General features: G+C 50.7%; 1 protein-coding gene across 1 annotated transcript in view; it reads left to right on the forward strand.

Moving 5' to 3' along the window:
• Positions 1–23,780, forward strand: part of NUFIP2 (nuclear FMR1 interacting protein 2) — a 137,384-nt gene that overhangs the window by 102,045 nt on the left and 11,559 nt on the right. The window contains exon 3 of the mRNA XM_078680058.1: positions 14,798–14,830. Coding sequence (XP_078536184.1) covers positions 14,798–14,830 — 33 coding nt within the window. The remainder of the gene's footprint in view (positions 1–14,797; positions 14,831–23,780) is intronic.

A 23,780-nucleotide genomic window follows, 5' to 3' on the forward strand; every position in this document is an offset into this window, starting at 1 on the left:
ATCCCATCACCTTTGAGATTCGAGCTTCTGAAGACTCTCCCCAGCAATGTTCCAAGCCCTTCTCTCCCTGTGGGGCCCCTTCACAATCAACTTGTTCGCTTCGCATCTCCATCATCAGCTTCCCCGGTACTTCAGTTGGAGAGTGGATCTGGGAGCGGTAGCGACCAATGCCTTTCTGCAAGATTGGTTGGCAGAACAGGGCTATGCCTTTCACCCGTTGGCCATGATCATGAGACTGACAACTCTGGTCCACCAGCTGAAGACGGATTTGGTAGTGATCACACCAGTATGGAAGTTGCAAGTATGGTTTCCAGTTCTGATGGAACTTTACTGGGTTTCTCCAATTGGTCTACTCTCTTATCCTCATCTCCTGAGTGAACTATCTGTGAACCTCACCCCCTGGTGATGAGCAGCAATCTCCTGCTTATGGCGTGGAGGATTACAGGTCTAGATGGCAAGTCCCTGGCCTTTCGATAGGTGCAGAGGATCTCCTCTTTTGTGCATGGGTGATGGTACGATCAAGAGGTATCGCTCAGGATGGGCTCCATGGATGGGTGGATGTCTGCAACGAAGTTTGGATACCGTGGGGGCAGATGTTGTTCACCTCCTCGATTTCCTAGTCTCTCTAGCTTCGGATAGAATTGCTTACCGCTTAGTCAATACCTCTAGGTTGGCAATTTCAGCAGGCCATGCTGTCTACGCAGGTCTCCCAGTTAGGGAACACTCTCTGGTTAAGATGCTGCTCCACGACATTTGATTGTACCTTCCTCCAGAAACCAGATTTTCAGTCCTTTGGGATGTTAATAAGGTTTTGAACCTTTTGTCTTCTTGGCCAAGTAAGAGGTACCTTTCCCGGAGGCAGCTGTCGGCCAAATTGGCCATTTTTCTGTGTCTAATCTCCTGCAGTAGGGTGTAGGATGTCAGAGCCCTGTACATTACGGGGCGCTCTTTCACTTCGGATGGGGTTACCTTCCATGTGGCTCCTCGCACTATTTGTCATTCCCGGGTGATTTCCTATCCAGTTTTTCCAGGCGCACCCAAGTTGTGCGTCATCTGCTGTATAAAGGCCTATGAGTCATTGACGGCAGAGTTTCAGCCTCACAGGGGAAAACAGCTGCTGATAGGCTTGAAGAAGTCTTCTGGATCAGTCTCCTCCGTGACCCTTGCACATTGGGTAGAGTGGATTATGCTGGAGGCGGGCATTGACATACAACATTTTTTTGTGCACGCTCCGCTCACGGTGCAATGGCCTCGAAAGCCTTTGCTTTGTGAGCTTATTTGGAGCATATTTTGAATGCAGCAGACTGGTCTTCGGACTCAACTTCAAGAGATTCTATTTCAAAACCGTCTCCTCGATTGCAGCTCTGGTGGTGGTAATTGCTTCCGTTAGACTGGCCATAGCGGGCACTGGGCGTTTTCCCAGTGGGCTGGAAGGTTGGGGACCAGTTTGGATCAGTGGGGGCCGTTTTTAGGTCTCGCCTGAGCCAATGCGCTAAAACATTGCTCCGGCGAGATTATAGTAAGCGGTAAAGAAAAGTCGACCAAAACGGCAGCTGATCGCATACAGTTCATATGATTTATGCGCGTGCAAACTATCGCCAGCCACATAACACACCACCATTTGTCTGTGCCTCGGCATCAGACTTCAAAGGCTGCCGCTCCCCCGCCACCCACCCCCCTGCCACAGCAATGCTGAGAGCTTGTTTCTGGACGAAAGTGAAAGCCTACCGTGCTTGTTTCCTGTGTTGCCATCTCTCTAGGGACACTCCGCTTGAAAACACTCGACTTGCTAGCTGCAATGCTACATCCGCTATGCTTTGCCTCTAGACACGTTGATCCCTCGCAGACTGTGCTGACTCTGCCCCTCCTGATTCTGAAACTGACCAACACAGTCACCACGCAGTCTCTTCTCTCTGTCTTATTATGTCTGCCCTGCCACAATTTACTTCGGACCCTCACCCTCACACACCCTCTCCCTCACACACCCTCTCCCTCACACACCCTCTCCCTCACACACCCTCTCCCTCACACACCCTCTCCCTCACACACCCTCTCCCTCACACACCCTCTCCCTCACACACCCTCTCCCTCACACACCCTCTCCCTCACACACCCTCACTCACCCTCCCTCGCCCTCACCCTCCCTCTCGCCCTCACCCTCCCTCTCCCTCGCCCTCACTCTCCCTCGCCCTCACCCTCCCTCGCCCTCACCCTCCCTCGCCCTTACACACCCTCACCCACCCTCTCACCCTCACCCTCACAACCCTCTCACCCACCCCCACAACCACATCACTCAGGGGCACCACCACATCACTCAGGGGCACCACCACATCACTCAGGGGCACCACCACATCACTCAGGGGCACCACCACATCACTCGGGGGGGCACCACCACATCACTCGGGGGGGCACCACCACATCACTCGGGGGGGCACCACCACATCACTCGGGGGGGCACCACCACATCACTCGGGGGGGCACCACCACATCACTCGGGGGGGCACCACCACATCACTCGGGGGGGCACCACCACATCACTCGGGGGGGGGGGGGCACCACCACATCACTCGGGGGGGCACCACCACATCACTCGGGGGACTCCACCACATCACTCGGGGGACTCCACCACATCACTCGGGGGACTCCACCACATCACTCGGGGGACTCCACCACATCACTCGGGGACTCCACCACATCACTCGGGGGACTCCACCACATCACTCGGGGGACTCCACCACATCACTCGGGGGACTCCACCACATCACTCGGGGACTCCACCACATCACTCGGGGACTCCACCACATCACTCGGGGACTCCACCACATCACTCGGGGACTCCACCACATCACTCGGGGACACCACCACATCACTCGGGGACACCACCACATCACTCGGGGACACCACCACATCACTCGGGGGGGCACCACCACATCACTCGGGGGGGCACCACCACATCACTCGGGGGGGGGGGGGGCACCACCACATCACTCGGGGGGGGGGGGGCACCACCACATCACTCGGGGGGGCACCACCACATTACTCGGGGGCACCACCACATTATTCGGGGGGGGGGGGCACCACCACATTACTCGGGGGGGGGGGGGCACCACCATATTACTCGGGGGGGGGGGGGGCACCACCATATTACTCGGGGGGGGGGGGCACCACCACATTACTCGGGGGGGGACCACCACATTACTCGGGGGGGGGGGCACCACCACATTACTCGGGGGGGGACCACCACATTACTCGGGGGGGGGGGGGCACCACCACATTACTCGGGGGGGGGGGGGCACCACCACATCACTCGGGGGGGCACCACCACATCACTCGGGGGGGCACCACCACATCACTCGGGGGGGCACCACCACATCACTCGGGGGGCACCACCACATTACTCGGGGGGCACCACCACATTATTCGGGGGGGGGCCCCACCACATTACTCGGGGGGGGCACCACCACATTACTCGGGGGGGGCACCACCACATTACTCGGGGGGTGGGGGGGGCACACCACCATTACTCGGGGGGGCACCACCACATCACTCGGGGGACTCCACCACATCACTCGGGGGACTCCACCACATCACTCGGGGGACTCCACCACATCCACTCGGGGGCACCACCACATCACTCGGGGGGCACCACCACATCACTCGGGGGCACCACCACATCACTCGGGGGGCACCACCACATCACTCGGGGGGCACCACCACATCACTCGGGGGGGCACCACCACATCACTCGGGGGGGCACCACCACATCACTCGGGGGGGCACCACCACATCACTCGGGGGGGCACCACCACATCACTCGGGGGGGCACCACCACATCACTCGGGGGGGCACCACCACATCACTCGGGGGGCACCACCACATCACTCGGGGGGCACCACCACATCACTCGGGGGGGGGGGGGGGCACCACCACATCACTCGGGGGACTCCACCACATCACTCGGGGGACTCCACCACATCACTCGGGGGACTCCACCACATCACTCGGGGGACTCCACCACATCACTCGGGGGACTCCACCACATCACTCGGGGACACCACCACATCACTCGGGGACACCACCACATCACTCGGGGACACCACCACATCACTCGGGGACACCACCACATCACTCGGGGACACCACCACATCACTCGGGGACACCACCACATCACTCGGGGGGGCACCACCACATCACTCGGGGACACCACCACATCACTCGGGGGGCACCACCACATCACTCGGGGGGGCACCACCACATCACTCGGGGGGGGGGGGGGGCACCACCACATCACTCGGGGGGACTCCACCACATCACTCGGGGGACTCCACCACATCACTCGGGGGACTCCACCACATCACTCGGGGGACTCCACCACATCACTCGGGGACTCCACCACATCACTCGGGGGACTCCACCACATCACTCGGGGGACACCACCACATCACTCGGGGGACACCACCACATCACTCGGGGACACCACCACATCACTCGGGGACACCACCACATCACTCGGGGACACCACCACATCACTCGGGGACACCACCACATCACTCGGGGACACCACCACATCACTCGGGGGGGCACCACCACATCACTCGGGGACACCACCACATCACTCGGGGGGGCACCACCACATCACTCGGGGGGGGGGGGGGGGCACCACCACATCACTCGGGGGGGGGGGCACCACCACATCACTCGGGGTGGGGGGCACCACCACATCACTCGGGGGGGCACCACCACATCACTCGGGGGGGCACCACCACATTACTCGGGGGGGGGCACCACCACATTACTCGGGGGGGGGGGGCACCACCACTATTACTCGGGGGGGGGCACCACCACATTACTCGGGGGGGGGGGGGACCACCACATTACTCGGGGGGGGGGGGGGACCACCACATTACTCGGGGGGGGGGGGGGGCACCACCATATTACTCGGGGGGGGGGGGGGCACCACCACATTACTCGGGGGGGGGGGGGGGGGACCACCACATTACTCGGGGGGGGGGGCACCACCACATCACTCGGGGGGGCACCACCACATCACTCGGGGGGGCACCACCACATCACTCGGGGGGGCACCACCACATCACTCGGGGGGCACCACCACATCACTCGGGGGGGCACCACCACATCACTCGGGGGGGCACCACCACATCACTCGGGGGGGGGTTACCACCACATCACTCGGGGGGGGGGGGGGGTGTACCACCACATCACTCGGGGGGGGGCACCACCACATCACTCGGGGGGGGGGGGCACCACCACATCACTCGGGGGGGGGGGGTACCACCACATCACTCAGGGGGGGGGGCACCACAACATCACTCGGGGGGGGGGCACCACCACATCACTCGGGGGGGGGGGGGCACCACCACATCACTCGGGGGGCACCACCACATCACTCGGGGGGGGGGGGGGGGGCACCACCACATCACTCGTGGGGGGCACCACCACATCACTCGTGGGACTCCACCACATCACTCGGGGGACTCCACCACATCACTCGGGGGACTCCACCACATCACTCGGGGGACTCCACCACACACTCGGGGGGCACCAACCACATCACTCGGGGGGGCACCACCACATCACTCGGGGGGGCACCACCACATCACTCGGGGGGGCACCACCACATCACTCGGGGGGGGCACCACCACATCACCCGGGGGGGGCACCACCACATCACTCGGGGGGGGGCACCACCACATCACTCGGGGGGGGCACCACCACATCACTCGGGGGGCACCACCACATCACTCGGGGGGGGGGGGGTTACCAGCACATCACTCGGGGGGGGGGGGGGTACCACCACATCACTCGGGGTGGGGGGGGCACCAGCACATCACTCGGGGGGGCACCCAGCACATCACTCGGGGGGGCACCACCACATCACTCGGGGGGGGGACCACCACATTACTCGGGGGGGGGGGGCACCACCACATTACTCGGGGGGGACCACCACAATACTCGGGGGGGGGGGGGAGCACCACCACATTACTCTGGGGGGGGGGGGGCACCACCACATTACTCGGGGGGGACCACCACATTACTCTGGGGGGGGAGCACCACCACATTACTCGGGGGGGGGGGGGGGCACCACCACATTACTCGGGGGGGGGGGGGGGGCACCACCACATTACTCGGGGGGGGGCACCACCACATCACTCCGGGGGGGCACCACCACATCACTCGGAGGGGCACCACCACATCACTCAGCCCAACCACATCATCACTCAGCACCACAACAGCAATGTCCTTGCTTGCTACCAACAAGCATTGTCATAGCCAATAGGACTCGCATTAGGAAAGTGTAAGCTATTGGCTTTGTGAATAACAATGCTATTAATTTATATATTTTCAAAGCCAACACATTAAAAAAAATTGTCATTTACAATACCAGTAGCTCACACTTTCCTAATGCGAGACCTATTACATTACAAATGCTTCTTTGAGTAGAGGTTTTGACTTGGCCTATTTTGAGGCAGTCAGGCATGACTCCAGTGCTTAGGGAGCTGTTATAATCTTAGTCCAGAGCAGGGCTAGGGAGAGGTTTAGCTTTTTAGCCAGTTGGGTAGGTATCGGTTCCAGGGCGTGTGCTAAGGGTTTAGAGCTGGAAATCATTATGATAACCTCTGCTTCCGAGATGGGATTGAAGGATTTCCATAGGTTTAGGTGGTGCTTGAGTGTGGTATCTTCTACCCCAGTGGGCGGTTTACTTTCGGGGGACTGCATTGCGCGTCCAGGGAGAGTTCTATCTTGATGATTTTGTCAAAGTTATTGCACAGGTCTTTGGAGGCCACAGCTGGTGACGATGGGGGCTTGGAAGTTTGTTGCCTAATGAGATTGAATAGTTCTTTGGGCCTGTTCTTTGCATTACCAAGGGCATTGCAGAAGAAAGAAGATTTTTCGTTCTTTGTGGTTTTTATATTTTGTGCGTGTTGATTTGAGTCTTTGTGGTTTTTATATTTTGTGCGTGTTGATTTGAGTCTAATTCGTAGGGCTGTGGACGCATTGTTTCTCCAGAGTCTTTCTGCTGCTCTTAGTTCTTTTCTTTCTGCGTTTATGACTGTGTTGAACCACGATCTGGATGGTACGGTCCTTACTCTTTTTTCCGTTTCAGGGGGGCTATTTGGTCCATAATGGAAGTCATAGTTGTATTGTAGTGAGAGGTGAGTTCTGTTGTTGAGAGCTCATCAGTGTGGATTAGGAGGAGGGAGTTTAACCTTTCCTCCAGGTCAGCGAGGGGAATCTGACTTAGATTTCTTGCCCAGTGGTGATGGTCTTTTGTATGGGGCTGGCGTTGGATCGTTTGGTTGATGTGGAATAGAAGGATATGGTGATCAGACCAGTCAACAGGCAAGGTGTGGTCGATGGAGACTGTCAGCTTGTGCGATGATGGCATCCAGGATTGAGCCTTTGTTGTGAGTTTGCTCTGTGCAATGCTGGGAGAGGTTGTTGTTGCTTAGATCATTTAGGGTTTTGATTAGAGAGTTGCTCTCCTCATTCAGTGTAGATTGAGGTCTCCTAGAATTATGTTGTTGGAGGTACGGAGTGAGCATTAAGTTATCAGGTCAGAGGTGTTCTCGAAATGAGGCGTTGTTTCCTGGTGGATGGTAGAGGAGATGGCAGAGTAAGGTTTTGTTGTCCCTTGTCTTAATGGTGACAGTAAGGCATTCGAAAAAGTTCTATTTGAGGGCGTCTGTTTCCATCACAGAGATGCAATCATACACAAGAATTACGATACCTCCTCCACGTTGGGTTTTTCTGTCTTTGTGGATGATTGCGAAGCCCGGTGGCACAAACATGTCCATAATTTGGGGAGAGAACTCATTTAGCCATGTTTCGGTGATATCTATGGGATATCTTTCGTGGGTGAGGATAGTCTGTCAATTCTGTTGCATGTTTGGTGGCCGATCTACAGTTAATGGGCATGCAGCTCGTATTTGATACCTGATTTGTGTTATTTTTTGTTGAGGGGGCCCTGGGGAAGTTAGCGAGGGAGGCAGAGGGTCTTGAGGGTCTGGGGACGGGGTGGTTTCTTCCGATTTCAGTGATGACCTGGATCTTGGAGCGATAGTGGTGGAAGTGTCGTACGTGGTGGCAAGATCCATCGCTTCACTTCTGGACATTGCAGCTCTTGTTCTTTTTGGTCTCTGTGTCTCGTTCGGGAGAGGGGTTGTAGTCCAGCTGCGCTGTTGGGTCTTGCGAGCCCTTATGATTGGTTTTGGTGGATGAGGGTAGCGGAAGTGGGTGTTGGTTGGGCTTACGGGCGTGGAGAGGTTCAGTAGAATTTCGGTAGGGCCTCCATGATACTGTTTCTAGCAGGGCGAGTCGCTGAGTCGTCTCTGCAGGGGAGGGGGTGGGAGAGACTGAGGAGGACCTTGCGGCTCGTTTTCTTTTGAGACCCAGTGGCTGATTCCAGATGGGGGTGATGGTCGCGCTAGATCTTTGAGTTGTTGGAGGTCTTGCGTGATTAGTATCGGTAGGTGTGGGTGTCGGGTATGTGTGCTGGCTGGGCTATAGGGGTTGACTTTTGGTGTTGGAGTTGTCCCTATGGATAGTTTTGGAGACTGGGATGTGGCCATCTCTTGTGTGTCGGAGGAGAGAGAGAGAGAGAGAGAGAGATAGATTTAGGAGTTGTTTGTTGCAAGCAAGGTTCGGTGGTTGTTTGTTGGGAGTGGTGGTTTAAGGAAGGAGGGGGTGGGTGTTGTTCAGAGGGGGAATTGGAGAGCTTTGTCTGTGGAGGGGTTCCGCTTGTTTGTGGAGGGGGTGAATTGAGTGCTATCTGGGAGGGGTGTGCGGGGGGCGGTGTCCAGAATGAGGGGGGGGGCTTGGCTTTTAAGGCTGGGGTCTTGTGATGGCTTTGTGCGATCTCCTGGAGGGGCAGTCTGTCAGGGTATAAGGAGTTAGACGGGCGGGAGCTTTGTAAATGTGAAGGGGCGGGCGTTGCGGGGGAAGGGGTAGGGGCTGAGGGAGTCGAATGCTCCTAGGTCGTCTTTGTTAGCTTGGATCATGACTGTACCGTTGGTGTAGATGGGCACAGAGGTGTTACCACCGCGTATAGAGCGGTTTGGGAGTGTGACCACAAATATACAGCTGTGGGAGGTTTTAGTAGTTTTGGATACATGTAGATGTGTTCTGATGGTGGAGTTCCACATAGCAAGTCTTGTGGTATGGAAAATGAGGTCCATTTTTAGCAGGTCCATTTGGACTAGCAGTAGTACAGGTCTGTGAAAAGAGTTTCTGGGTGTTGCTTGATCAGTCTGGGTTTCAGGTTTCTTTTTGCTTTTGGTGTGAGGTTTGGGGGGGAAAATGATGGAGAAGGAGTTTGGGCCATCAGGTTTCAGGCCATTAGGTGTGGAGGGGCGGAGGGGGCATGCGCTGGTAGGTGACATTGTCTAGCATGAAGGGGAGGGTGGAGGCCTAGAGTGGGTTCTGTCTGTTAGTCTGGGTGGCACAACTAGAAGGAGTTGGGGGTAATAGCCTTCTCTGTATCTAGGTAAGATTAGGTAGGATTTGATAATCTGGGAATTGGCGGAGTGGGAATTGCCTCTGCTTGTCTCTACCGTCTTTAGGAGGGGTCAAATAGCTAGGGTAGGTGGTGAAGAACTGCTTCTCTGACCTTCGGAAAAGGTCAGGTAGGTGGGTGTATTCCTGTGGAGTCCAAGTGGGTGTGTACTCTGCCTCCCATTTTTTACTCCAGCGCTAGTGGAGTTGATTTCCCCCAGTTGCCAGGAAGGGGGTAGGTGTGGTATGGTGTCTGGTGTTCAGGTTTGTTATGTTATGTTGTACTGCATTTCTAAAGCGCACAGCTACTCAGTGTCCCGGCGCTGCTACCCTGAAACCACCACCAACCAGCTAAGCAGGAAGAGCCTCTAAAAGAATGGGCTCAGAACAATAGTGTTTTTAAGTTCTTTTTGAAGACAGCCTGATCAGAAGCCCTCCTGAGAGCAAGAGGAAGCTCATTCCAGGCTAGGCCAGCTTTACGGGTGAAAGAGCAGCCACCTAACCTCTGGCGCAAAAAGCGTGGGTTCTGGATAAGGAGTTGGTCCGAAGACCGCAGAATCCTGGAAGGGATATAGAAAGCAAAGCGCTTCTGCAGATAGAGTGGGCCCAATCCATACAAGGCCCGTTGGACAATGGCCAGCATTTTAAATTTCAAACGGGCCTCAACTGGGAGCCAATGAAGGTGGCGGAGATGGACCCGCACACTCTGCCTGGAAGAGAGACCCAGTAGGAGCCGAGCAGCCGCGTTGTGGACTACCTGTAACTTTTATCAGATAGCCTGGACATCCAACTAAAAGCGCGTTGGAGTTTCCCGGTTGTTTTCCCATGGATAAAGTATGAAGGAACTTTAGAAATCAAGATCGTTTTGCAAAAGTCTGCATTTCCAATAAGTCAAAAAAACAAAGTTAAGATCAGCAAACAAGATGACAATCTAAAATCCTGTGATGAAAGTGTTGTGTGTAGCGTGTAATTATTTTCACAAGAATCATTAGGAAAATGTTATACAAATGGATACCAAAAGCTTGAGAAGACCTTATTGACAAGTAAGTGTGGTTAACTTAGATGTGAGCATGATGGTGGATTCTGACTCCCCATTTACTTTAATAGATGTAGAGAAGTGAAAATATTAACAAAACATTGATCTAAAACAATCTATGGTTAAACTTATGGGCGTATGGGGGTAAATCAATAGTTTCTGGGTGAATTTGATATCACTGTATTCTTTAAAGGGCAGTGTCAGTGTATGTAGCAAAATATGTCCCTTCCATTGTTAGTGTGGTTAGACCAAAGAAATCTAGAGATTATCTTCATTCTAAATCTGGTATTTCTAATGCGCAATCTACTCGCCCCTAAGGGTCTCAAGGCGCTGGGGGCCATCGGTAAGGTTAAGTGAGCTATTGCCCAGAGTCGCATGGTTTTGAGCTGAGCTGCGACTGTCACCGGGGATCGAGCAGTGAGCCCTGCATTTCGGATGCATCTGCCCTGGCCACAGCGACACGCCTCTCCCACTCTTGGACTCAAATAGTATTGAACAACTACTTAAAAATAAAATAAAAAAAGAAGTGTTTGGGGTATGGGCATTGCAATGCTCAGAGTGGGGAATGAGATTTCCCAAGATGTTCATAGAAAATTTTAAAAGATTGAAGGGTTTCAAACAAAATAGAATTTCAATCGGGGCACAACCAGTTATTCACGAAGTCAGAAGAGTCCCATTAATTAATTAAGGTTGAACTACGAAAAGAATTGGACAAACTGTCCTAGAACCTATCAAGAGTTCTGAATTGCTAAGTCCTGTAGTTTTGGCACACAAACCAAATGGAAGTTTGAGAATCTGAGTGGATCTCAGAGACCTTAACTCTAGGATTTGGGTGGATAGGCATCCTTTGCCTAATATATTATTGATTCTGGGAGACAAGATATTGTCTACCCTCTGTGGTATCTACACACCATCCGATTCCTCTCCATGAAGAATCCTGTATTTTAACTTCCTTTCTCGTTCCAGAAGTAGTGGTCTCTTTTAAGACAATGCCTTATGGTTTGGTTTCAGCATCTGCAGTCTTTCAACAGTTACTGGATATGCTACAGATGTTAAAGTTGTTACTTGTTTTCAAGATGATTTGTGGATTTATGGGGAAAGCAATACTAGTCATGATAGCAAATTGGCATGTGTTATCCATTCTGGAATCTAAGGGTGTTACTTTTAAGGCAGAAAAATGTAAATATGATCTCAAATGTGGATTAACCCCTCCTGTGCTCATGACGAGCTCCGCTCGTCATGAGGCACGGTTGCGCTGTGCTGATGACGAGCTGAGCTCGTCATGACCAGCACGGTGCTCACACCCGGGCATAATTCCCCTGCTGTGTTGAGCGTTACACGAAACTGGTGTAGTCATGACGAGCTCAACTCGTCATGAGCACAGCGCCACCGTGCAGCGTGACTAGCTGAGCTCGTCACAAGCACCGTGGCGCGGCGGTGCCCCCCCCCCACCAAAGAGGGGCATACTGAGAGACAGATGCCAACATTAGAAATTAAGGGTGTTGCGCTTCGCTTGGAACAGCTACTATCCACGTCCGAGGACGCCGCTCAGACCCAACAATTAGCCATCATCCAGGATGATATTAAACAACTATCCCTGGATGCGGCCAAGCTCCTCTGGAGGTCTTCGGTAGCAAGAGTTTACGGTTGGGGGGGACAAGAATGGTACGATCTTGCACAGGTTGGCCACATATCCCAGGGCAAATGGTATCATCCCAGAGGTGGTGGACGCAACTGGAGCGGTGCAACGTGCTCATGTGGCAATGGCAAACACCTTTGCGACATACTACCGGAGGCTGTATACAGCACACCCCCCTGAGCTGACCGTTGCAGCTCTCCTTGACCGGGGTGGGGTGTGCCTTCCTAGGCTGGAACCAGCTGCTCACACCCCCCTGAGCTGACCGTTGCAGCTCTCCTTGACCGGGGTGGGGTGTGCCTTCCTAGGCTGGAACCAGCTGCTCAGAAGGATCTGGCGCGTTCCATCTCCTTGAAAGAAATTGAGGAGGCGATAACCTTGGTCTCCCCGGGTAAAACCCCGGGTCCGTATGGCCTCCCGCAGGAGTATTATGCGGCATACCGTGGCACCCTAGTGCCCCACCTAGCCAGATTGTTTAAAGAAACCGTGGAGAGAGGTTCCTTTCTGCCGGAAACGGATATTGCCACCATTGTGGTTCTCCCGAAATCCCCTCCCGACTGTGTGCAGAGTACCACCCCATATCCCTCCTCAACACAGAAATTAAACTTTACGCCACCATTATGGCCCAACGGCTGAAACCCTATGTGGCCTTACTGGTACACCTGGATCAATGCGGGTTCATGCCTCCGCGTGGGACCCGCCACTGCCTCCGAAGGCTTCAGCTGGCCCTGGCAAATCTGCATCTGCTCACCCCATACTTGGCGCTCCTGTCTATAGTCTTCGAAAAAAGCCTTTGACTCGGTGGACTGGACATACCTGCAGGGCGTGTTGACCGAGGTGGGGTTCAGGCCCCATTTTCGTTCCCTGGTCCTTGTCCTGTACGCTCACCTGAGAGCGCGAGTACTGGTCAACGGGATGCTGTCGGAGGCCTTTACCATCGCCTGGCGCACTAGGCAGGGATGTCCCCTCTCCCCGTTGCTATTCGCCCTGGCGATGGAGCCCTTGGCGTCCCTGGTGCGGGCGGGAGAACGTCTCGGAGGATGGGAGTGGCCCAATACGGTCGCAGACAAGATCGCATTGTACACGGACGATGTCCTTGTCTTCTTGTCCGATCCAGCCTCCTCCGTACCACATTGCCTCTGGATCCTGCACGCCTTTGAGCAGGCCTCAGGCTGCGGCTAAACCCCGGGAAGTCGGTGCTGGTCCCCCTACATCTTTCTAAAGAGGGCTTTGATTGGCAGTCTACCATACCACTCCGGAGGCAGTCCTTTAAATACCTGGGGATTTGGATAACCTTTCTTCCCGAGCTGGGCTGGGCCCTTAATGTGGCCTCGTTGGTTAAGCAGGCCAAGGAGGACTTCCTTAAATGGAAAAAGCTGCCTCTGAAACCCCTGGGGAGAGTGGCCCTGTTTAAAATGATGATCCTCCCCAGATTCCTTTACGTCCTACAGAGTACCCCCTTCTGTTTTTCCAGGGCTTGATTTAGGGAACTGGACAGTCTAATCACCAAGTTTCTCTGGAGCGGAGGACAGGCCCACGTGGCTCGGCCGACTTGCCAGATTCCCTCCTACGATGGTGGTATGGGGATGACACACTTGCATCTGTATTTCTTGGCGGTGCGTCTACTGGTAATCCACAACTGGTTCAATGGGGACTGGTCGGACCCAGCAAACAGGCTTGAACTGAGCGAACTGGGGCTCACGGACATCCATGCCATGATGTATGGGGGTCTCATTCCGACCGACTGCCGGATGTGACGCGCTCTGTGTTGTTGGCCTCGCTCCGTCACACCGGATGGACGGGGAAGTTGACCCAATGTACTCCCCTCTGGCAAGGGGCTTGGCTTCCGGAGGTTAGTGGATTGCGGGGGTTCAAAATTGGGACCTGCGTACCTCACTCCCCTGCACCTGTACCGAGCGGGTTTGCGCCCGGATGCGTCATGTGCAAGATGTAACCATACCCCGCCCGACTTCCACCATATGGTTTGGTTGTGCCCCTGCTTAGGACAGTTCTGGGGATCCAATAAAGTGGGGCTAACGGAGGTGTTGGATTGGAAGGTTCCTCATTACCCACGTCACTCCTTGCTGGGGATCACTGATGGGCTAGATGGGTCCAGGAATTATAAGTTGTTTTTCAACACAGCTATGATGGTGGCCAAGCGGGACATTGTGGCGGCCTGGATAAGCCCTGACCCACCCACCCTGGAGAGGTGGCAAAGAGGGGTGGACTGGTGCACAACCCAAGAGAAAGCCCTTTACAAAGCTAAGGGGTGCGTTAAGAAATACCGCAGAGTGTGGGGAAGTGGTTGGGGAATGTGGAGGGTCCAGCTTAACTTGGTTCCAAATCCCGTCTATGTACTTTTATGGGGAACATGATTGGGGGGTACAGTGCTTGTGCAAATGAACTCATACTTGTGATTTCAGTGTATTGGGGGAACTGTTCCTGTGTTTCTAAAATCAATAAAAATGTGCTCATCAAAAAATAATTTAATGGTTTGCCCTTTAGTAAAAACTTTAAAAGATGTTTGAATCGGGTCATTGTTATATTTGCATGGCAGCAGCTCATTGGTTAATCTCCCACACAGCCATTGTAATCTTTTCTCTTTCTTACAGAAATGGAGTACATCTGGCATCTTCAGAAGCAAGGTAGGCACACAACACATAATTTGATATTGCCTTAGTAGATGCGATTGAATGTGCATGATGGCCAAAGAGGAACTGAACGGACACAGGTTTGCCATCGGACTCATGTGAACATATAGAAGGTGTAGATAATTTGGCAGTCCTGACAAATGGTGTTCCTTTGTATGAGCTTCACATAGCAAATATAATTTAATTGACCTTTTATTTTAGATTAAGCTTGTTCCTTTTCTTCCCAAAATTGTTAATTGTCTTATGTCTGCCCAGTTGAAGTCTCAGTGCTCTAATAGACCTTTAATGAGTATCAAAAAGAAAGGAATGGGGAAATAAGTTTCAATAGTGATTAACTTCTTACCTTCTCTAATCGAGTACATGGTATGAATGACTTTCCATTGCGGATGGAATGGGATGCAAGGTTAGAAACTGTCTTTCTATGTATGACATTTATCCTGCCCCTGGAGAAATTGTTGGAGATTTTGCAGGCCATAAAGAACTATGTCCCACAGCCCTGCCCCTCCTCAAAAGGTTTTTTATATTGCAAGACTTAACCAGCTACATGTTGGAGGGGAAATGTTGTTTTCCAAATTGAGAGCAATACTGTAAAAAAAATATTCATTAAGGAATTGATCGATAGTTATGCTTATGAGCATTTTCCTGCTTCTCGACTTGAATGAGGGTGGCATCCTAATGACAGCATCATGCCCCTGTCCGTGCCCACAGAGCTCATGGAAAAAGTAAAATTTACCAGCTTTCGTAATAGAAAGTTTCAATTGTATTAATTACATGGAGGTGAGGATTATGCCCATCTTTCTCCACTTTATTTACACCGCAGTCTTCAAAAACAACAATCCGAAAACTATCTTCAAGCCACTTCTAATCTGTTGTCCTTGCCTTTCTTTCTTAATGGTACAGTGGCTGGTAGCGTTTTACTCTTTACTCGTGTTTGGAGATTTCATTCCCTGTAAGGATGAAACGCCAATTCCACAATCTTACATAGACAAATCAATGCCATGTCTGCTACATGTCAAACATGTTTCATTTAAAGATCTTTTGAGATTACTTCAATAATCAGTTTCTTTATCAGAGGAAAGTAATCTGATACTTATACCGCTCAAGGATTCGTTACAGCTGCACCTTTCTTTTCTTCCCCTGTATGTCAATGGTACATGAGACTGGGATACGATCTCTTTTGATCGTCAGGTGGGAAAACCCTCGCCTCCGTGTTCTTAATATAATTGAAACTATCCATCACAAAATTAGGGAAATTTTACGTTCTATCTTAGGACCGGAGACAAGGATTATGTTCATTCAAAGCTTATCCACAACTATTTATGCTATAAATAGGACTGGTTTGAAGTGGTACCTTTTGAACATAGAGACTGAAGACCAGTCTGTTGTGCTATGTCCTTTAGTCTCTCACCCCAAACGAAAATGCTTTGGAATCTATTTCTCTGTGAACATAGTTCTCTCCAAAGATTATACCAGCCTCCTGCATCATCCACCACCACCATCTGGTGATAGTGGGAGCAGAACCGCTTTGAAGGCAATATGAATGGAAATCGGGAATTGTAGCTTTCTCACAAGGCCGCAGCTCCTCAGTCGTATTTTTGTAAGCCTTTAGGCACCTTACCGCTCCTAGTTTGGGAGCCTTATTGAAGGCTGCGTAGGATTTCACCCTGGAGTTGCATTTCGTTTGTCTAGAAATTTGAAAGGTTACCCTGCCAGGGGTAAATACCCTACCTGTGCTATCCAGAGCATTATTATTATTTATTTATACATTTGTAGAGCGCATGGTTACACCATCGGTGTGTCCCCGCGCTTAGAGCTGGATCAGGGAGACGCGGCTTTTATATGCATGCTAGATCCTTGACCAGGCCTATCCTTGCTATGGTTGCACAAATAGCCAGGTCTTTAGTAGCTAACGAAATCTACTTTCGCATGGTTCCCTTCTTAAGTCCATCGGTAGGCTATTCCAAATTGTTGACGCGCGGTACCTGAAAGAGCGTCCACCCATTCTTGCTCTGAAAACTCTTGGTACAGTCACCAGGTCCTTGTCTAGTGATCTCAAGCTACGCCCTGGTATGTATTTGGTAGTTGGAGGTAGCAGATATCTTGGGCCTTTCTTTAGTAGGATGCGGCGGCAGTGGCACATTGTCTGGAACACGACTCTCTTCTCCACTAGTAACCAATGGAGAGCTGTCAAGGTTTTTTTTGTGTTGGATCTTCTTGGCAGGCCAAGTACTAGATGAGCCACTGCATTCTGTACCTCTGCAGTTTGGACAAACCCCTCTTTGTAGTTCCCAGATATAGTACATTCCCATAGTCCAATTGGGAGGTTATTACTGAATGTACAATGGTTTTCCTTGCATTTGATGATAAGAGATCATGAACTCCGGAAACTCTCCTACACAAGATGAGACGCAGTAACAAGGCCATCTTATCTGATAGTTCGATCCTGGGGAGAGATTCATTATTATGCCACGAAAGGAATAGATTCAGGACTCTGACGTACCATTGGATCGAGTATCTCCATTCAGGGGGAAGTGACAACCAAATTTCACTCCTCAGCTTATTTACCAAGTGGGTGTTTTCTGGTGGGAGAACAGTCTATAGGGAGGAAACTGGTGAAATGGCTGAACTAAGCTGATTACTGACTTGTAAGCCATGCTCTCAGCAGTCAAAGAGAATAAAAAATTTAGGATGTGGACAAAGTCGGACCCCACAGGATCTGTATCCCTTTGCATACACTAACCGTCACCTCATCCAAGCTGACCTATATCGCTTAACTGTCCCATCTGCCCATGATCTAGCCAAAAGTCGTTCAGCCTCTTGCAAAAGGCCTTGGACTTTCCATCGTTCCCTGTAAGCCTCTAGGCCGTGAGAGGTAACTTCTCTTCCATCACCAGGGGACGAAAGTTCCCGAGGGTATCCTGGAACCAATCTGGAGATTGGGATAGACCGATTGGAGAATCCCAAGAAAGTTCCAGCCGAACTGGGACCCAGACTTGTGCTCTCCATATCTGCGTGACAGTCACTAGGGTTTGCCTTCTGGCTCCGGGACTGTTCACAATCTTATGACTATTGCAAATAGGGGAAAGGCGCATCTCTGTTACTTACTTCAGTCCTGAAGGAAGGCACCCATCGTTGCTGTTTGCAGATACAGGTTTCCAACTGAAGTAGTTGTTCAACTGGCTGTCCTGTTTTTTAAGCGAACAGGCCCCATTTGTGTAATGTAAACTGACTGATGTCGTTTCCACAAGCTCAAGTCTTGCCATTTCTGTGAATGCCAGTCCACTACGTTGTCTGCTTTGCTGTGAAGGTATTCTGAGGTGACCGACTCTTTTTTTTTTTTTTTTGTCCATACAGAAGGTCCAAAACTTCCTGGCTAGATCTGCTAGGATCTTCGATTGCAGCCCCTCCCATAATAATCGATATAGCGCCTGCCCCTTCAAAACCCCCAGTGGTTAGTATAGTGCCTGGCCGAGATGCTGTGGATCTCCAGCAGGTTGCAGCAATTCACCTTCTCTCTGGTAAGGAACTGTAATACAAAGGAGCCCGCTCTAGTTCCAGACAATTTGTTAGTGCTGTTCTTTAGCAGTCCACTTTCCTCCTGTGGGTAGCTCGTCACATCTTGCACCTAACTGGTATAGCTGGCATTTGACCGTGTCCGAGCTTGAACTAAGAATTGCTCGTCCATTCCATGCCTCCAGGTGCGACTGCCACCATCTCCTCTCCTCCATGATCACCTCTTGTCAGGGAAACCTTTTCAGATTAGGTTAGTCCTTTTCCTAAATGATGGGCTTTGAGTTTTGAAATGCCCTATAGGAGAGGGGGCCCAGAAATATGGCTTGTTACAAGGACGACAACAGGCCTACCTGGCAAGCAATTTGTTGCAGCGAGATGGAATGTCGTGTGAGAGTCTTCTGTAGTTCCTGATGAATTTTTCCCACCTTCCTTTAGTAAAGTCTTTCTATGGAGTCTAACAAACCCCAGGAAGGTAGTCCTCTGAGCAAGTGTGAGAAGTGACTTGGTCTCGTAGATGACAGAGCCTTGTTCCTCCAGCAACTGAACTGCCATTTTGAGGTGTTGCGACAGCCGTCTTGAACACAGGTCCATCAATAAGATGTAATGTTGTCCAGGTAGACAATGAGTCTAATGTTTTGGGATCGATATTCCACAACTGATTTTAGAACCTTCTTCAAGCACTATGGTGCAGAAGACAGACTGAATGGAAGCGCCGTAAACTGGAAAGCTTGACCTCTCCAAAGGAACTGTAGGAATCTGTGATGCAAAGGTTAGATGGAGATAGTCAGGTCTACACCCTTTCGTTCCAGCCGAGCCATCCATTCGTCTGACCTAAGCTAGTCCCACTACTAATGGACACCTTTCATTTTAAAGTGGCAACACATGAGGCATTGATTGTACTCTGTTAATGACTAGCTGCTGCCCTCTATCTCAATTTTTCTACTAAGAAAAGATTGATCACCAAACAATTTGGATGGATGTTGGTTGGATTGTTAGGCTCCTTTTGCCAAGGGGTCTGTTACGTTTCAGTCGATAAGAGACACCTCCCGTTGTGAGTGATGGGAGTCTTGGCCTGCTTGGTTGGGGTGGCATAAAATTCTATTTGGAATCCTTGCACCATCTGCTAGATCCAGGTGTCTGCTGTCCATGCGCTCCAGTTGTGAGTGAAGCTTGCTGATTGGCCCACACTCCTAAATAGGAAAAAGGGAGTACTTACCTGAATTCATTCCGTGCAGGTGTTCACTGGAGGTTGCCTCTGATTCTATGCTGTATCAGTAAACCTCTTGAGGAAAAGAAACCTCTACATCTGCCATGATCTTGCCAGTGGTCGCGTTAGGAGCCTTGGCTTCTTGGTGGGACTTGGGAGAGGAAGCAGCCAGCCGAGCACCCTCTATCCCAACAAGCCCCTGAGAATCATTCTAATAGCCCCAGCATGTCCAAGGCCATTTTCATTCACAGAACATACCTTCTGTCAGACCAGAAACACATTCCACTCAGACCAGTCCCAGGAATGCTTTTCAGGAACAATGACCAGGTGGTTAATGTGAATCCGGATTCACTCAGTTTAGCTGCTTGGCTCCAGAATGCAATGAATTTCCCAAACTTGAAATACCTAAACAGTGCATATACATCCTTGTTAAAGGAAGAGTGGACTCTACCAACAAATCATACTGAGTGTAGGAGCTCAGATTTTTGCAGTTGGTGTTCCACTAACAATTCATATTTGGTTTAAAGATTATGATCTAAATAAACTTATCTTTTGACTTGACTTGACACTAACAATTCAAACACAAGGAGATGATTGACGGAGCGCTGAAACTTTTCAGACACTCACCCCAGTCTCAGATCTGGGTTGAATCCATCATCATTCTCACTTTGCCACCTCAGTTCAGACCCAGCTGTATGCAAATCAGTCTTGATCCTGTGCCTCATGGGAACAGACAAGCCCGAACTGCCATGCCAGGTCTTCCCTGAACCAGAAACAAGCATCCTGGGACCGAATTCTGGGTAACACTCTTCATCAGCCAGGCTAGCTTGAATCCAGTGGCAAAGTGAGCAAGGCACCCACGTCTGGGCATATCCCTGCCAACTTAGGGCGAACAAAGCAAACACAAGGAGATGATGAACGGAGTGCTGACATTTTTCAGACACTCACCCCCAGTCACAGATCTGGGTTGAATCCATCATCATTCTTTAGCTCACTTCGCCACCTCAGTTCAGACCCAGCTATATGCAAATCAGTCTTGATCCTGTGCCTCATGGAAACAGTCCAGCCCAAACTGCCAAGCCTTCTTTGAGGATCTAATTATGGACCCACATTGTCACAAATTATTAGTTTACTGTCCATCATCTCCTTGTGTTTGCTTTGTTCGCCCTAAGCAGACTGAGGGTGAGTGTCTGAAAAGTTTCAGCGCTCCATCCATCATCTCCTTGTGTTTGCTTTGTTCGTCCTAAGTTGTAGGGAATGCCCAGACATGGGTCCTTTGCTCACTTTGCCACTGGATTCACGCTAGCCTGGCTAAAGAGGGGGGTGGGGTGTGTTACCCCAAAACCGGTCCCAGGATGCTTGTTTCCGGTTCAGGAAGACCTGGCTTGGCAGTTTGGGCTGGACTGTTCCCATGAGGCACAGGGTCAAGACTGATTTGTCACAGAAACATGGCTGAATGGATGCCCAAACCTGGATATTGTGCAAGCTCTCCCTCTGGGGTACACCCTGACCAGACGAGATAAAATCGGACAGGGAAGAGGGAGGCTAGCAATAATTTACAAATCACATCTGAAATTCTTGCCAAGCAATCCCATAGAACGCCTAGAAGCTGAAAGTTTGTCCTTTTGCTTTCAGATAGACTGTAGAACTACATTTGCTGGAGTATTGCTTTATAGACCACCAGGCCCTATCACTAAATTCCTGGATACCTTGGGGGATAGCATCAGCTTCTTAGTGATAAAATACTCCAACTTTACCATTTTAGGAGATTTTAACATTCATTTAGAAGCTAAGGATATTCCCAATACCAGACTTTATTTGTATACTATCAGCACCATGGGCTTAAAAAACTAGTAGAGGACCCTATGCACGATGCAGAACATACCCTAGATGGGATTTGCACAAACCTAACCAGCCTTGCCTCGGAGCTTCCTATTACGCTCTCTTGGTCAGACCATAAGGTCATCCCATTCAAATTGGATTATGAAAAAAAATCCAGTTGAGAAGTCCCTGGAACACGCTGGCCCCATGGGAAGACGAAAATGGAACAGTATGCTTAACAACCCGGAGCTACTATCTAGGGCAGAAGCAAGCAAACCCATTTTCATGGGCAACCCCCCCATAGATAACGATCGGTTTAATGAATGGATGTCATCCTTAGTGGATAACCTAGCGCGAATTGCTTGCCCTAGGAAGAGTCCCACTCATAAAGAGTCTGTACTCTGGTTCACCCCCTGTCTAAAGGATCGACAGAGCAAATGCAGAAAATTAGAAAGAATCTGGAGAAGGGATTATGCATCAGAGAACCTTATTCTCCTTAAAATTGCTCTGACAATACAACCATCAAAGGTGGAAAAGGTCTACTACTCCAACCTAATTAATCAGGCAATGGCTAATCAGAAACTCATTTTTAATATATTCAAATCCTACACAAACCCAAAAATATTAGACCAGGATATTCAACCTTCGCAAGGGCTGTGCGATCAAATCGCAGAATTGTTTTAACAAAAAAATCCGTGACCCGACGAAAGATTTCAATGAATTTCCCCCCCCCCCCCCCCGACTAATAATCCTTCATCTTTAGGGACCAACGGAGAATTCTCTTGTTTTCAAGGAATCAGTATAGAACAATCCAGGCAAGCCATTCTCTCCTGTAAATCAAGTCCGCCATCTGACCCATGACCTCCAAGAGTATTTCATGCACTTGTGGACATTATAAATCCAATGGTAAACCATTTGATTAACTCCATTTGAATCCGCTTGTCTACCAGACAACTGGAAGACTTCAGCGGTAAAACTCCTGCAAAAAAAAAAAACTTACAGACCCCACCACTTTATCCAACCCTAGACCCATATCACTGCTACCTTGGATGAGTGAAATAGTGGGGAAGTTGGCGAATAAGCAACTAAACGACTTCCTGATGAAAGAAAATATCTTGCATCCCAAAGAATCTGGTTTCAGACCAGGTCATTCAACAGAGTCAGTGCTGCTTCATACCACGGAAACCTTAAAGTTTGAACTAGATCAAGGCAGAGATGAGGTACTGATTCTGTTGGATTTATCAGCCGTGTTTGATACAGTCTCTCATGATATTTTGAGAGACAGACTCAAGATGAGTGGCGTTACTAACAAGGCGCTCACCTGGTTTTCATAGTTTTTAGACAATAGACGTAATGTCGTGACCCTTGGTTGCCACAAATCCTCAGAAAAACAGTACCGTAGGGCTCCTCCTTGAGCCTGACGTTGTTTAATCTTTATATGAACCCACTGCTCACTTCAATTGAATCTTTCGGTGTCGAAGCTATCACATATGCAGACGACACCCAGATCATTCTTACCTTAGACTAAAACTCCACCACTGCAGAAGAGAAATGCCACCACTGCCTAACGGCAGTCATGAATTGGATGAAATTCAACCATCTCAAGTGTAACAGCCAGAAAACAGAAATCATGCTGTGTGGGAAGGCAAATTCCTTCACGCCGAGTCAGTGGTGGCCGGCAAACACAGTTCCACCGCCCAACACTGCGAATACAGCACGAAATCTAGGAATCAAGTTTGATCCAAACGTATCTTTCCATAGCCAAGCACTTGCAGTGGCAGATATGTGCTTTCATACCATAAAAATACGGAGAAAGTTCTTAGATCTACTCCCGATTAATGTTTGGGAGACTGTGGCTGTTGCATTGGTTTTGTCTCGCTTAGACTACTGCAACAGCCTTCGTGCAGGTACAAACAAGGCCGTTCTGGAAAAAACTACAGGTGGTCCAGAACGCCGCAGCCAGGTTGGTACTCCGGCTACCGAGGGGAATCCCCATCAGGGGCAGCACTCCCAATGGCTGCACTGGTTGCCAATCCACAAAATGATTTTATTTAAAGTCCTAGTAATCATATACAAAGCCTTAAAGCAACAGGTCCGGCATAGCTTAGGTCTAGAATACACCCCTATACTACGCAGCGTCTGCTGCGGTCAACCTCCGGTAACATCCTAGCAGCCCCCAGTTAGCGTTTGAAAACAAAAGGGGGGAGAAACCATTGCTGTACTAGGAACTAAGGCTTGGAATTTGTTGCCACTACAGTTCAAATTGACACAATCAGAACTTCTCTTCAAAAAACTCCTTAAAAACATGGGTATTTTCTCCATCTGAACAATTAGTACTTTCATCTGAGGCTCCTCTTTACCATGACCCTCTATTTGTTCCTCACCACTCCCCTCCCACCGGCG

Source organism: Lissotriton helveticus, chromosome 3_1 (genome assembly GCF_964261635.1).
Source record: "Lissotriton helveticus chromosome 3_1, aLisHel1.1, whole genome shotgun sequence".
Taxonomy (NCBI): Eukaryota; Metazoa; Chordata; class Amphibia; order Caudata; family Salamandridae; genus Lissotriton; species Lissotriton helveticus.